General features: G+C 38.1%; 1 protein-coding gene across 8 annotated transcripts in view; it reads left to right on the top strand.

The window, feature by feature from the left end:
- esrrb (estrogen-related receptor beta) overlaps positions 1-16,168 on the top strand; it is a 158,244-nt gene that overhangs the window by 79,063 nt on the left and 63,013 nt on the right. For 7 of the 8 annotated variants that reach the window (XR_015512513.1, XR_015512514.1, XM_087288899.1 and 4 more), the window contains 2 exon segments: positions 7,354-7,464; positions 9,255-9,416. Coding sequence is in view for 5 of the 8 variants with exons in the window: in XM_087288899.1 (XP_087145025.1) it covers positions 7,354-7,464; positions 9,255-9,416 (273 nt within the window). In the remaining 3 variants the exon portion in view is untranslated. 8 annotated transcript variants of the gene reach the window in all.

Below are 16,168 nucleotides of genomic sequence, written 5' to 3' on the forward strand. Positions count from 1 at the left end.
GAAAAATGTTGGAAAACTTGCAACCACTGACTTTCATATTTGTTTCTATGTACGTAAATGGCAAAATAGTTTTGAACATTCTTCAAAATATCTTTTTTTTGTCACACACAAAGGAAGATATTTAAAAAAAAATTTTAAAACCTGTAACCATTGACTTCCATAGTATTTGTTTTTCTATGCAATTTGATGGCGAGCAGTTTTGAACATTCTTCAGAATATCTTTTTTTTTGTTGTTGTTGTTGAACACAAAGGAAGATATTTTTAAAAATGTTGGAAACCTGTAACCATTGACTTCCATAGTATTTGTGTCTAGGTATGTCAATGAGAAGCAGTTTTGAACATTCTTTAAAATATCTTTTTTTCTGTTGATATTTTTAAAAATGTTGGAAACCTGTAACCACTGATTTCCATAGTATTTGTTTTTCTATGTAAGTCAGTGGCAAACAGTTTTGGACATTCTTCAAAATATCTTCTTTTTCTGTTACACACAAAGGAAGAAATTTTGAAAAATGTTGGAAACTTGTAACAACTGACTTCCATAGTATTTCTTTTTTTATTTAAGTCAATGGCAGTTTTAAACATTCCTCAAAATATCTTCTTTTGTGTTCAACAGAATACATAAATTCACCACTTGACATATATAATATGTATATAAATATTGTTGAACACAAGTAAAGATGTTTTGAAAAATGTTGGTAACTTAAATAACTTAACTTTAAAAATTGACTTCCATAGTATTTGTTTTTATATATATATATATATATATATATATATATATATATATATATATATATATATATATATATATATATGTCAATGGCAAGCAGTTTTGAACATTCTTCAAAATATCTTCTTTTTCTCATAAACACAAGTGAAGATATTTTAAAGAATGTTGCAAACCTGTAACTACTGACTTCCATAGTATTTGTTTCTATGTAAGTCAATAGCAAGCTGTTTTGGACATTCTTTGAAATATCTTTTTTTTCTGTTGAACACAAAGGAAGATATTTTGTAAAATGTTGGAAACCTGTAACCATTGACTTCCATAGTCAATATGCAAAATTATACAACCTGAAACTGGCACCATATACATTAGTACAGCTGTATTAGTGAACATCAGTTTATACCAAACAAACTAGTAAAATCAGATATAAGTGGAGTAAAAACTGCGTTTGAAAATTACAATTCTGTCATCATTTACTCTTTCTTCAATTGTTTATAACCTTCATAAGTGTCTTTTTGCTGTTGAGCACAAAAGAAGATATTTAGAAAAATGTTGGAAACCTGTAACCATTGACTTCAATAGAATTCGTTTCCAGTTTGAAACATTCTTCAAAATATCTTCTTTTGTGTCCAACAGAATATATAAACTCACCACTTGACATATATATAATGTATATAAATATATACAAAGGAAGATATTTTGAAAAATGTTGGATAACCTGTAATCCCTGACTTCCATAGTATTTGTTTTCCTATGCAAGTAAATGGCAAGCAGTTTTGAAAATTTTTCAGAATATCTTATTTTTCTGTTGGAACACAAAGGAAGATAGTTTGAAAAATGTTGGAAACCTGTAACCATTGACTTCCATATTATTTGTTTTTATGTAAGTCAATGGCAAGCAGTTTTGAACATTCTTCAAAATATCTTTTTTTGTGTTCAACAGAATAACGAAAGTGAGTATGGTGAGTAAATGTTCATTTTGGGTGAACTATCCCTTTACGTCAAAGCAGTTGGTTTGGATTTAAATGATATTTACGGCGCATTTAGTCAATCTTATCTTCCTTCTCTTCCCTCCGACTATCAATAAAAGTATTAAAAATGGTCGTTGGAAGAAATGAGACTTTACTGCGACTTAGCAACCATCAAATGATCTGCCGGAGTTTGCGAGGAAGAAGTGGGACCGCGGGGACCGGCGGGTAATTAGGTTAGTGGGTTGTCAGTGTCAGGAAATTGAAAGACAATCCTAATCAGATTTCTGTTTCCAGGGAATCAAATAATTTGTATAAGGAGAAGAAATCTCCCGATTCGGGCTCTTAAAAAGATAATGCAGTTTGTTGTCGCGGCTCTTTGTTGTGTCACTTTTGATGAAACGCACTTCATAATTCAGATCCAGTGCAGTTAGCAGCTCATATTCTGGAGCAGTTTGGGAAGCGTGTATGTACAGGCAGATTAGTGTCTCGTCTTACTGAGCTTTTCTCTGTGTTTTCCTCTTTAATGTCAGTCTGTAATGCTCAGTTAAGAGTCTCGGGAGTGCGATGAGCTTTAGAGGATGTTTAACTGCTCTCTTTATGTACAGAATGTGTTGAAAAAGACCATCTTCCATCTTTACACTCACTGGCCACTTTATTAGGTACACCTGCCAAACTGCTGGTTAACGCAAGTTTCTAATCAGCCAATCACATGGCAGCAGCTCACTGCATTTAGGCATGTAGACATGGTCAAGACGATCTGCAACAGTTCAAAGCGAGCATCAGAATGGGGAAGAAAGGGGATTTAAGTGGCATGGTTGTTGCTGCCAGACGGGCTGCTCTGAGTATTTCAGAAACTGCAGATCTACTGGGATTTTCACACACAACCATCTCTAGGCTTTACAGAGAATGCTCCGACAAAAAGGAAATATCCAGTGACATTGCATCCCCAGTGGTTTCTTGAACATGATAATGAGTTTACTGTACTGAAATGGCCACCACAGTCCCCAGATCTCAATCTAATTGAGCACCTTTGGGATGTGGTGGAACGGGAGATTGGCATCATGGATGTGCAGCTGACAAATCTGCAGCAATGGCGTGATGCTATCATGTCAATGTGAAGATGACGACAAAGATGATAGCCAATCAGTGTTGAGTTCATAAAGATGCTAGCCAATCAAGAGGCATTTCTGTAGAACTCATTTCGATAGCAGCCAATTATTGTTGAGCTTATGAAGATGGTAGCCAATCAGTGTTGAGTTTGTGCAAGTGGTAGCCAATCAGACACATTTCTGTAAGGCTTACAAAGATGGTAGCCAATCTTTGTTGAGTGTATAAAGATGGAAGCCGATCAGAGGTATTTTTGTAGAGCTCATGTAGATGTTGGCCAATCAGTGTTGAGCTTATGAAGATGGTAGCCAATTAGTGCTGAGCTTTTTAAGATTGTAGCCAATCAGAGGCATTTAGATTAGTCTTGTGTGTGTGTGTGAGTCTGCAGACAAAATGCTAATAGGAGATTAATTTGCTCTTGCATAAATCATGATAGACTTAATAGACAAAAGTCAAAAGTATTACAGTGAGTGCCCTGTTAAGGGGTAACAGCTCTTTTTATGCATAATGTATATACTTTTTGAAACACAGCAGCAGTTTATTATATTTTAATTGATTAGCATTAATTCATAACATAAACAAATGGCAAATTAATATTGTGGACACATCGTCCATCATCAGAAGAGTTCATTTCTGACCATGGTTTTGGATTTATTTGGAACTACACAAAAAAAGGAACATTTTCCTTTAGAAAGTGCTTGTAAATGTCACAAGTAATTATTTAAAACGTCAAGTAACACACCGAGTCAAATATACTCCGCCAATCTCTAAAAATAAGAAATAATTTTACTATGATTCATCACTCAAACTGTATTTTTCTCTGATACGTGTTATGTTCAGTGCAGTTGTGTGGTTTTCTGCTTGTATGTGCAGCTCAGTTTTCTCTGAATCTCATATTTTCTCCAGCGTGAAGGAATAAAGCAGCAGGTCAGATATTACAGGTTTAGGAGAGGTGAGTAATGTACACGTGTTCAAGCTCTCTTATCAAATAATTGACTAATAAATAAGATGTAAGTGGCGTGTTTATTGTGTGTGTGTGTGTGTGTGTGTGTGTGTGTGTGTGTGTGTGTGTGTTTGCTACATGCTACAACTTCTGCGGGAGCATTTGTGTGATTTATCCAGGATTTTACACGTCGACTGCTCCACGTCTCGAGTAAAATAACCTTTAACCCTTTATTGCGAGAAGAACCCAGGGTGTCCAAACCCGAAGGCCTTAAAAGCTCTTAAATTCACTGGAATATCTTGTAGGTCTTAAATAATTTTAAATGGGTCTTAATTTTCCTTAAATTAATCTGCCAACAATCCATCTCAATTAAACCTTAAACAAGACTCCGTTTATAACTCTAGTTACCAATATGGTTTCATTATTTTCCTCATAATAACACGTGTTCAAAAGTTCTCGATATATCTGATATATCGTAAGACATTATTTTGATGTTCAAAAATGATGTCAAATAATGTTGATATTTGGTTGATTTTAGGTTGTATTGGAAAGTGATGTCGAGCCAACATCTTAAACCAACGTCATATTAACGTCAAATACTGACATTTATTCATCGGGTCTGGCAACCAAAATCCAACATCTAATAGTGACAGTGGTAACGTCCACACAACGTCAAGCTGTAACATCATTAGATGTTGATATTTGGTTAATTTTAGGTTGTGTTGGAAAGTGACGAAAATCCAGCGTCATATTGATGTCAAATACTGACATTTGTTTGTGAGGTATGGCAACCAAAATCCAACATCTGATAGACGTCATAGTGGTAACGTCCACACAACCTTAACCTGTAACATCATTAGACGTTGATATTTGGTTGATTTTAGGTTGTGTTGGAAAGTGACCAAATCCAACACTGAGCCGACATCTTAAACCAGGGGTGTCCAAACTCAGTCCTGGAGGGCCGGCGAACTAAACTTTGCAAGACACCGGCCCTTGAGGACCGAGTTTGGACACCCCTGTCTTAAAGCATTGTCACATTGATGTCAAATACTGACTTTTATTGGTCAGGTATGGCAGAAAAAAAATCCAACATCTGATAGACATCATAGTGGTAACATCCACACAATTTTAATCTGTAAAATCGTTAGACGTTGATATTTGGTTGATTTTAGGTTGTGTTGGAAAGTAACGAAAATCCAACGTCAAGTCAACATCTTAAACCAACATCACATTAACGTCAAATAGTGATGTTTATTTATCGTTATGGCAACCACAATCCAGCTCCTGATAGATGTCATAGTGGTAACATCCACACAACTTTAACCTGTAACATCATTAGACGTTGATATTTGGTTGATTTTAGGTTGTGTTGGAAAATGACGTCGAGCCAACACGCTAAACCTACGTCATATTAACGTCAAATACTGGCATTAATTCATCAGGTATTGCCACAAAAATCCAACATCCGATAGTGACAGTGGTAACGTCCACACAACTTTAACCTGTAACATCATTAGACGTTGATATTTGGTTGATTTTAGGTTGTGTTGGAAAGTAACCAAAATCCAACATCAAGCCAACATCTTAAACCAACATCATATTGACGTCAAATAGTGATGCTTATTTATCGTTATGGCAACCACAATCCAACTCCTGATAGATATCATAGTGGTAACGTCCCCACAACGTCAAGCTGTAACATCATTAGACGTTGATATTTGGTTGATTTTAGGTTGGACATTGGCCTGATGTTGAGTTCTGAAGCCAACACGATGTTAATTTTCAAACAAAATGCAACGTCCCCATGACGTTAGGATACAACATCAATCTGAAGTCAAGTCGATGTCCCGTGCCTGCTGGGATGGAATCATATATGTCGAGGACACTGACCTGGACAGACTGTATATTTAGTTTACTATAGTTTCTATTTAAAGCTTTTCAAATGAAAAACAATTAAGAAACAACTGTATGTATACAACTCGGTTCTTGTTTTGGCACATTGCTTAAAATATGTGGCTAAAAAAATTAATCTGATGTGAGTTTTTCCTTGATTTTTTTTCTGGAAAATAAATCTTTTTCCACCAGCCCCACTGCAACAAGAGGAAAAATCCTTAGCTTGGACTTAATGGGTAACACTTTACAATAAGGTTCATTAGTTAACGCATTTACTAACATGAACGAATCATAAACAACACATGTACAGCATTTATTAATCATAATTGAACATTTACTAATGCATTATGAACATCCAAGTCCATGCTTGTTAACATTAGTTAATGCACCATGAGTTAACGTGAACTAACAATGAACTACTGTATTTTCATAAACTAACATGAACAAATACAGTAGTAAATGCATTGTTCATTGTTTGTTCATGTTAATAAATGCATTAGTTAACATTAACTAATAAACCTTATTGTAAAGTGTGACCACTTAATGAAACCTGCAGAAAACCTAGAACCATACTTGGCAACTTCATGGACATTAATTACAGTGTATAAAAGTAAAAAACCCTAGTCACACTGCAGATTATTTGAATCCAGCATCCAGTATCTCATCTCACAGTTAGAAGGTCGCTGGTTTGAGTCCCGGCTTGTTCTGTTGGCGTTTCTGTGTGGAGTTTGCATGTTCTCCGTGTGTTGGCGTGGGTTTCGGGTGCTCCGTTTTCCCCCCACAGCCTGAACACGTGCACTGTAGGGGAATTGATTACATAAATTGGCTGTAGTGTATGAGTGTGTGTGTGTGTGTGAATAAGAGTGTATGGGTGTTTCCCAGAGATGGGTTGCAGCTGGAAGGGCATCCACTGCGTTAAACATATGCTGGATTAGTTGGCGGTTGATTCCCCTGTGGCGACCCCTGATGAATAAAGGGACTAAGCCGTAGAGAATTAATGAATGAGTGTGTGTGTGTGTGTGTGTGTGTTGTTTGTTCGTGTCACTAAATCATGAACTGTTGAACCCGTATTGTAGAGCTTCAGTGATGTTTGTACTGTAAATTAAACAGAGAAAGTGTTGTTGTCTCATTGTTGATGTAACCTGGCGGGCGTGTGTGTGCGTGTGTGCGTGTGTGTGTGTGTGTGTGTGTGTGTGTGTGTGTGTGAGACCCAGTGTTAAATATTCATCTGTTTATACGTGTGTGTGTGTGTCAGTGTTCACATATGGAGGCCTGACACTTCAGTCACACACTGAGAGCAGCAGCGCCACACGCTGACTCCTGATCTCGCTCTCCGTCCGTCCGTCTGTCTCCAGCTGCGCGTGCGAGTGTGTGTGTGTGTGTGTTGCTGAATCTGTCAGCTCTTTCCTCGGCTTCAGTTTCTCTTAAAGGAGAGATGATTTATTTACACTCTGATACTGTTACTGTAGACGCGTGTGTTTGCGTGGATCACTGTGTGTGTGTGTGTGTGTGTGTGTGTGTGTTTATGTGTCAATACTGACTCCAATGCAGATTATGCTCAGATGTATTATTATTTTGCAGGTATCAGCACACAAGCAGTGGAGATTTGTTCCTGTTTTTCTCTGTTTAGATCATAAATGTTCTTGAATGTATTATTTTGAAGTGTGTGTTAAGTGTGTAATGTGTTGTTTGTGTGTGTATGTGTGTGTGATCAGGTGTTCGGCTAGATCGGGTACGAGGAGGACGACAGAAATACAAAAGAAGAATGGATGCAGAAAACACAGCTTACCTGGGGCTCACACTGCCACCGCCAGCCAAAAAACCATGTGAGTCACACACACACACACACACACACACACACACACACACACACACACACACACTCATAAACACACACATAAACATTCACGCACACACATACTGTACACACTCATGCATAAACACAGATACATGTGCATAAGCACACACACACGCATAAACACACAGACGCATAAACCCACACACAATCACTCATAAACACACACATACACATTTTTACACACACAAACTCACACCTAAACACACAGACACATAAACCCACACAGAAACTCACACATATTTACGCACAGATATATGTGCATAAACACACACACAAAGATAAATGTTCAAGTACACACCTACACATGCATAAACACACACACTTTCACGCATACTGTAAACACACACACACATGCATAAATGTTCACACAAACAATAACGCATATACACACAAACACACACACACACACACACACACACACACACACACACACACTCATGCATATATACACACAGATACATGTGCATAAACACACACATAAACATTCTCGTACACACGCATAAATACACACATGAATGCTCTTACACAAACACACACACACACACATACAAATAAATGTCCATAAACACACACACATTAACGTTTCTATGTATATATGCTCAAACACAAACACATACACACACACTCATGCATAAATACACATATATATGTGCATAAACACACACACATAAACGTTCTCGTAAACACACACAGATGCATATACACGCACACACACACACAGTTAAACCCATACACACACATATTTACACACGTAATCACATACACTCATGCATAAACCCACACACACACACAAATGTTCACATACACACACACACACACACACACACACACACACACACACACACACACTCGTGCATTAACACATATACACAAAAACACAACCCCCCCACACGCATATTTACACACACACACACACACACACACTCATGCATAAATACACACACATTAATGTTCTCATAAACACACACACACACTCACAATTTTTACAGACAAACACACACATACACACACACACACACTCATGCATAAACACACAGACAAATAAACACACACACAAACACACATATTTACACACACACACACACACATGCATAAATACACACACATTAATGTTCTCATAAACACACACACACACACTCACAATTTTTACAGACACACACACACACACACATATACACACACATACACTCATGCATAAACACACAGACACATAAACCCACACACACAAACACACATATTTACACACACACACACACACACACACACACACACACACACTCATGCATAAATACACACACATTAATGTTCTCATAAACACAAATACACACTCACAATTTTACAAACACACACACACACACAGACACATATATACACACACATGCATTCATGCATAAACACACAGGCGCATAAACCCACACACACAAATGTTTACATGCACGCACTCACACACACACAAACACACACACACACACACACATAAACATTCAAGCGCACACACTCATGCTAACACTCATATGCATTTGACTTGGTTGAATTTAGCTTCCTTGTCCTGGCGCTGATGTGCTTCTTAGTTTTTCTTTTGGTCTTGTTCAGTTTTGTTTTATTGGACATTTCTTGGTTTTCTTTGTTTTACTTTATTATTATGTTTGTTTTTATGCAGTTATTGTCTGTTGTTTTGCTTTGGTTTAGGTCTAAATTTCCCGTTGAACATGTTTGCACATCTGAATAATCTCCCCTGTCTGCATGTGTCTGCTGTAGTGACGAAGATCGTGTCTCATCTGCTGGTGGCGGAGCCGGAGAAGATCTACGCCATGCCGGACCCCACCATGCCCGAGAGCGACATCAAAGCGCTGACCACGCTGTGTGACCTGGCGGACCGCGAGCTGGTGGTGATCATCGGCTGGGCAAAACACATCCCCGGTCAGACATGCACACACACACACTCACACACACACATCTGCTTCTGCATTACTGTATTACCACATCTAAATGGCCATTGTGACAGAACAAAACACACACACGCGTGATATTTAAGCACTACAGAAAATGCCTTTCTTACTCTCAGATCACCTTTCTGCTTCAAATGTCTACAACTTCTTAAATCAAGAAGCATTTCCTAGGCAAGCACTAAATATTAAGGTGTTTTGAGAGATAATGAGTCAAAATTAAGCAGGTTTTTTTCTTAAAACAAGCTAAATAATTTGCCAGTGGGGGAAGAAAACAAACCTGTTTTTCCTTTTGATTGAAGATTATTTTGCTGACCCACCTGGCTGTTTTTTTTGTTTGTTTGTTTTTTCGAGAGTTCACACTTGATTGATTATAAAGCCTGTTTGGCATGCTGTCCCGGGAGAGAGCCCTGAGCTCAGAATATCCTCGAGCCCGGGGCTCCCTCCCATTTGGAGGGCGGGAGGAGAGTTTGAGCTCAGGTAGGTCTCGAGAACTCCCCCACTTGTGAACTGCTGAGATATATCTGACTAAGAGTTGCCTTAGGATGCTATTTTGAAGTAGTTTATTTACTTATGGTAAGGCCCACACGGAATCTGCGCGCGCAGAATTCCGCAGATTTTTTACCAATTTTTCGCAGAATTTCGCAGATTTTTTAGCAATTTTTCACAGAATTTCGCAGATTTTTTAGCAATTTTTCACAGAATTTCGCAGATTTTTTAGCAATTTTTCACAGAATTTCGCAGATTTTTTACAAATTTTTCGCAGAATTCCGCAGATTTTTTACCAATTTTCCGCAGAATTCCGCAGATTTTTTACCAATTTTTCGCAGAATTCCGCAGATTTTTTACCAATTTTTCGCAGAATTTCGCTGATTTTTTTTACCAATTGCCAACGCAATAAACATGCTTAAAACAAACAAATTAAATCATATATTGTGATTATTATTTATATATATATATATATATATATATATATATATATATATATATATATATATATATATATATATATATATGGCTGGCTGGCTGGGGGAAAAAGGTGTTTTAAATAAATGGAAAAATACTATTTGGTGTCAGAGGATCACCAAGGACTTTGGAAAACATCTGGTGACATTTTCTTATATATATTTTTATCTTTCTGATATTGACGTTTCTTGTTTGCTTTTGGTTAAGTAAAATAAAAGGTCATCGGTAATGTTTGTACAATATGATTTGTTTTATATATATTTGAAAATAAAACTGGGAAAACTAGAAAAGGGAAAGTGAGCAGAAACCCCGAGTCAGAGCAGAGTCTGTGTGTTGTGTTTTGGGGAAGATGATTATCATTAGCCGGGTGAAGTGCTATCTAGTAAGGAGATTAGGAGGATGTTGTCCACCTTAATCACGCACACACACAGACACAAACAAGTGCTGCGTCAGCACACACAGCATTTCAGCAATGAGCTTACAGCCGACTGGATCACTACTGACCCAAAAACACAGTCTCCTCAACTGCTCCACACACACTTGCACTCAGTCACCTCAACTGCTGTGCAACAAATATGAACGCACACAAACCTATGCACACACACACACACAAACATTCACACAAGCACGCATACACACAAACATACACTCATCGTCTCATCAACCTCTTCGCAACCTCTACACAGCCACATGCACTCATAGTCACCCCACCTGCTCTGCAACAAATACACACACACACACATGCACGCACTGTCAGTTCCAGAGCAATCGACCAATCAGAAGAGCTCGAAAGTAGGACAATCGCTGCAAGTTTCTGTTTTCAAACCCTTCCTGAGCACTGAGTCTTGCTTATTTTTAAGCAAAGACGTGTTTGGTGTGAAAAGTACTGGCAGTGTATCACTTTTTAAAACTTTTCAACATAAAACGTTGCATTTTTAGAAGAAAAGACGTGTTATACCTTTCCACTGAGCCACTTTTCTATTGTTTTTGTATGTACACACACTTTACAGATGTGTTTGAGCATTATGATCACGTCTTGTAAAGCTTTGTGCATGTGAGACTCACTTTATAGACATCATGTCGTTTTTAGACACCATGTCAACACACAGTTTTGCTCATCACTGTCAGTTCCAGAGCAGTGGACCAATCAGAAGAGCTCGGAGGTGGGACAATCACTGCAAGTTTCTGTAGTTTCTGTTTACAGGCACTCATTGGCTTTGTCCGGACACCCTCATGCTTTATACTGTTTTCAAACCATTCCTGAGTGCCAAGTCTTGCGTTTTTATAAGCAAAGACACATTTGGTGTGAAAAGTTTATTATTATAATATACAACACCAAGTTAAACCATGTAAAAAAGTCACGTTTTCAAACTTAGAAACATAAAACGTGGAATTTTTCTAAGAAAAGACGTGTTTTTCCTTTCCACTGAGCTACTTTTCTATTGTTTTTCAATGTAAAACCACTTTACGGATGTGTGACCATTACAAACACGACATGGAATCTAAAAACACTGCACTCAAGTGCAAAGAGCATCAAAAGACAAGTTAAAAGATTTTCAACTTTTACACACAGAGCTGCTCATCACTGTCAGTTCCAGAGCAGTGGACCAATCAGAAGAACTCGGAGGTGGGACAATCACTGCGAGTTTCTGTTTTCAAACCATTCCCAAGTGCTTGCTTATTTATAAGCGAAGATGCATTCGGTGTGAAAAGTGCTGGCACTTTATTACTGTATTTTACAACAGCAAACTAGACAATATAAAAAAAAGATACATAAAAAATAAAACGTGGCATTTTTAGTAGAAAAGACGTGTTTTTCTTTTCCACTGAGCTACTTTTCTATTGTTTTTGTATGTAAACACACACTTTCCGGATGTGTGCGACCATTATCTTGCAAAGCTTTGTGCATGTGAGCATCACTTTTTAGACACCATGTCAAGTTAGAAAGAATTTCTACACACACCAATCACTGTCAGCTCCAGAGCAGTGGACCAATCAGAAGAACTCAGAGGTGGGACAATCACTGCGAGTTTCTGTAGTTTCTCTTTACCTGCACTCATTGACTATGTCCGGATGTCCTCGTCCTCTTGAGCATTTTTATAATTAAAGATGCGTTCGGTGTGAATGAGCCCTAAGTGTGCAGACGCTCCCGTACGCACCTGTCCTGAGCACAGTCGTATTTATGTCCCACTAAAGCCTTTTATAGTGCAGGTTAGGACACCGCGCTCAGACGCCCATCTCATCTGTCAGAGAAGGGCCGTAAACAGCCTCCTGGTATGGTCCGAGCCTATCGAATCTGCCTCTGATTAATAGTTAATTAATCCCAGCGCTGAGCGTCCGGCCTCCGCTTGGCACGCAGAGAGAGAGCAGCTCTCTCTAAATAGTTTTGAGCCGCGTCTCATTAAATCTGATGTGTGGGACATGTTGACAGATGGCTTTTTTTTTGCTGCTAAGGTGCTAAAGGCCTTTGACATACATACACTAGCGTCTTGTTCTTGGCCGGGTCGCATTTCACGCTGTCTGAGCGCCGGAGTTCCCCACGCTAACAACACTTCACAGGCCTGCAGACGAGAACGAGACTGCAAAACCAACAGCATCAGGACGGACTGAGCATTTGGCGTTGATTAAAACACTACAGTTGAAGACAGAATTGTTAGCTCCTCTGTGTACTCCAATTGCGGTTTAACAGAAGGGAGTGTTTCTAATCACTGATTTCTTTTCTCTTTGTCATGATGACAGCACATAATATTAGACGAGATACACTTTAAAAAGGGGAAACTTGAACTAATTACTTTGACTTGTTACAATTAAATGAATTAAGTTTGACTAACTTAATGTATAACAGTTTTCAGTAATAAATGAAGTTAGTTATTTTAGGTGTAACAGGTTTTAGTGATTTATTTATGGCAAGTATAAGTGTGGTTCACTATCAATAATGAGCAATGCTTTTATTATTATTATTATTAAGTATTATGAACATGGGAAGGGAATTATTTGTACTGTAATAAGTATTATTATTATATTAACAATATTAAATTGAATGATTTTTACTGTACTGTATTTACTGTTCTGTTCTTATTTCTTAAATAAATTACTAAACTTTGTAAAGGACTAACTTGATTTATTACTGAAAACTGTCATGATTTAAGTTAGTAAAACTTAATTCATTTAATTGTAACAAGTCGAAGTAAATTGTTTGAGTTTTCACTTTTTACTGTGTATTCAAGACACTAGTGTTCAGCTTAAAGTGACATGTAAAGGCTTCACTAGGGTAATCAGGGTAAAGTTAGGGTAATTAGGCAAGTCATTGTATAACAGTGGTTTGTTCTGGAGACAATCCAACACTAATATTGCTGAAGGGGTGAATAATATTGACCTTAAAATGGCTTTAAAACAATTAAAAACTGCTTTTATTCTAGCCCAAATAAAACAAATCAGACTTTCTCCAGAAGAACAAACATTAGAGGAAACACTGTGAGAAATTCCTGAATCTGCTAAGCATAATTTGGGAAATATTTACAATATATTGTTACAATATATTTAAAATTTTGACCGGTAAACATCATTAGTGAAGCACACCAAACCTAAATGCAAGAGCATCACGTTGTGGGATTGTTGACCAGCGGTGTCTCCGCTTGTACCGTCTTGCTCTCTCCTGTTTCATGTCATGAAAGAGTGAAATCTCCTCACTGTGTTGCCGGGGCTGATGCAGCTGTAATCTCCTTGTAATGGAGTGTGAATACTGCCGGCCGATAAATCAGCACCTCATCAGTGGCCTTTATTAAATATAGACACCGACCGACAGGCCTTAGTATATTCAATTTAACCATTGACGGGCTTCAGCACCACCAATCATGATGGATGGAGCAATCAGGGCCCGCATCCGACCCCGGCGCCAACCATGCAGAGATAGGAGACGGGCATCAGTAGAGGACAAGAGGCTCTGCTCTCTAGTGCTCACTACTTAGTCCACTTACTAGGTGCCCGGAAGAGCAGTCATCTAATCAGCCACATGCCATTAGCAGACTCTCATGTAAACACAATCAGATGACTATTGGTCTGTGGTGATTATAATTAAGTGTTGATCCTCAAACAAAATCAGGACCAATAGTTGCAGACATCGGGTTCGATCACAGCGAATGCGCTGCTCCGTTCTGAAAACTTGAGGCACACTGCAGCCTTGTTTTGCTGACAAGAAAGAAAGAAATGCTCTGCGCTTTTTATGTTGCTAGGCAACCACTGAATCAGCTGTGAATAGTGCACGAGTTGATATTTTTCTAATTGGAATATTTAATAATATTGTGATATTCACACAATGAAGTCACACAGCTCCGTCAGTACTTTTGCATGGACGCCAATAATCTAATTTTAATACAATTAAGACAATACTCTGATTTAGAGTGGACCATGTAAACAGTGATTTTTGATTACCTTAATCTGACTAAGGTCATAATCCAACTAAACAGAAATGAGATTAAGACATGTGGAGTGCTGATTTTAGAGTCATTATTGAAGTGCAGACAGACATGTAAACACCGCAATCAAACTTTGACTGTCGTGTAGGACTTTTCGCCACATTTTGTGACAGAAGAGCTGAGCCCTATGACGATTTAAAGACGATATTTAGCTGGTTACGTATTAATGTAGACCTATTACATGTTTTAATTACATTATTGAATAAAATGAATACTATTATTATTTTTAATCATCATCATTAATAATAATAAATGAACTATAATTAATTTGACCGCTTCAGCTGTTCACATCAACATCACCTGACCGACACTTTCGGAATTCGGACAAACATTAATTATTTCGTTTGCTCTCTTGTGCTTTCTCTGTCTCACCAACAGTTGAAGCTGCAGGTAAGGGCACAGCCACATCTCATAGCAAATTAGTTTGCAACTTGTTGCATAAAAATAATAGGCTAAATTACAAAACTGCATTTATTTACAAACAAGTAAAAAAAAAAAAAACGTTTAGTTTTTTTAAGTGAAGTTTATTCATAAACTAATTTCGAGAGGATCACGTGCTTATGATTTATCACGTCCAGTCTCGTATTTGCTAATCACTAATCTTCCAATCATATGAGCCCTAAGGCACCATAAATAGCCTCAGTTTTCAGTTCACTTTATCTTCGTTTGGAAGAAACCCCCCTCCTCCCCTATTCTCCTCCTTTACCTGCGATTGGGCGGCACGGCGGTCCAGTGGTTAGCACTGCGAACCACACAGCAAGAATACTGTTGGTCCTAGTTCTATAGGACCGGTGGGTGTTTCTGTGGGGAGTTTGTATGTCCTTCCCGTGTCCGCGTGGGTTTTCCCCGGGTTCTCCGGTTTCCTCCCACCATCCAAAGACATTCAACATACATAACAATCAAGCTTGTCTAATTCCTTACGTTCTCTTAGCTACAGCAGCAGGGGAGTTCTGAGATCCACCGAGCTCGGGCTCCCTCCTTGCTCTGCTAACGGGAGGAAGCCCCGGGCTCGAGGAGCCCTTGAGCTCGGGGCTCTCTCCCGGGACAGCATGCCAAATAAGCTTTGTAAATCATCAGCTAAGTGTGAACTCTTGAATGAGATGACTTAAGAAGAAAATGAAAGAACTCTGCCTAGCAAAAACTTTTTTGATAGTCTACAGAACAAACCATCATTATACAATGACTTGCCTAATTACCCTAACTTTACCCTAATCACCCTAGTGAAGCCTTTACATGTCACTTTAAGCTGTATAGAAGTGTTTTGAAGAATATCTAGTCTAATATT

The sequence above is a fragment of the Danio rerio genome, chromosome 17, assembly GCF_052040795.2.
Source record: "Danio rerio strain M-AB ecotype USA chromosome 17, GRCz13ab, whole genome shotgun sequence".
Taxonomy (NCBI): domain Eukaryota; kingdom Metazoa; phylum Chordata; class Actinopteri; order Cypriniformes; family Danionidae; genus Danio; species Danio rerio.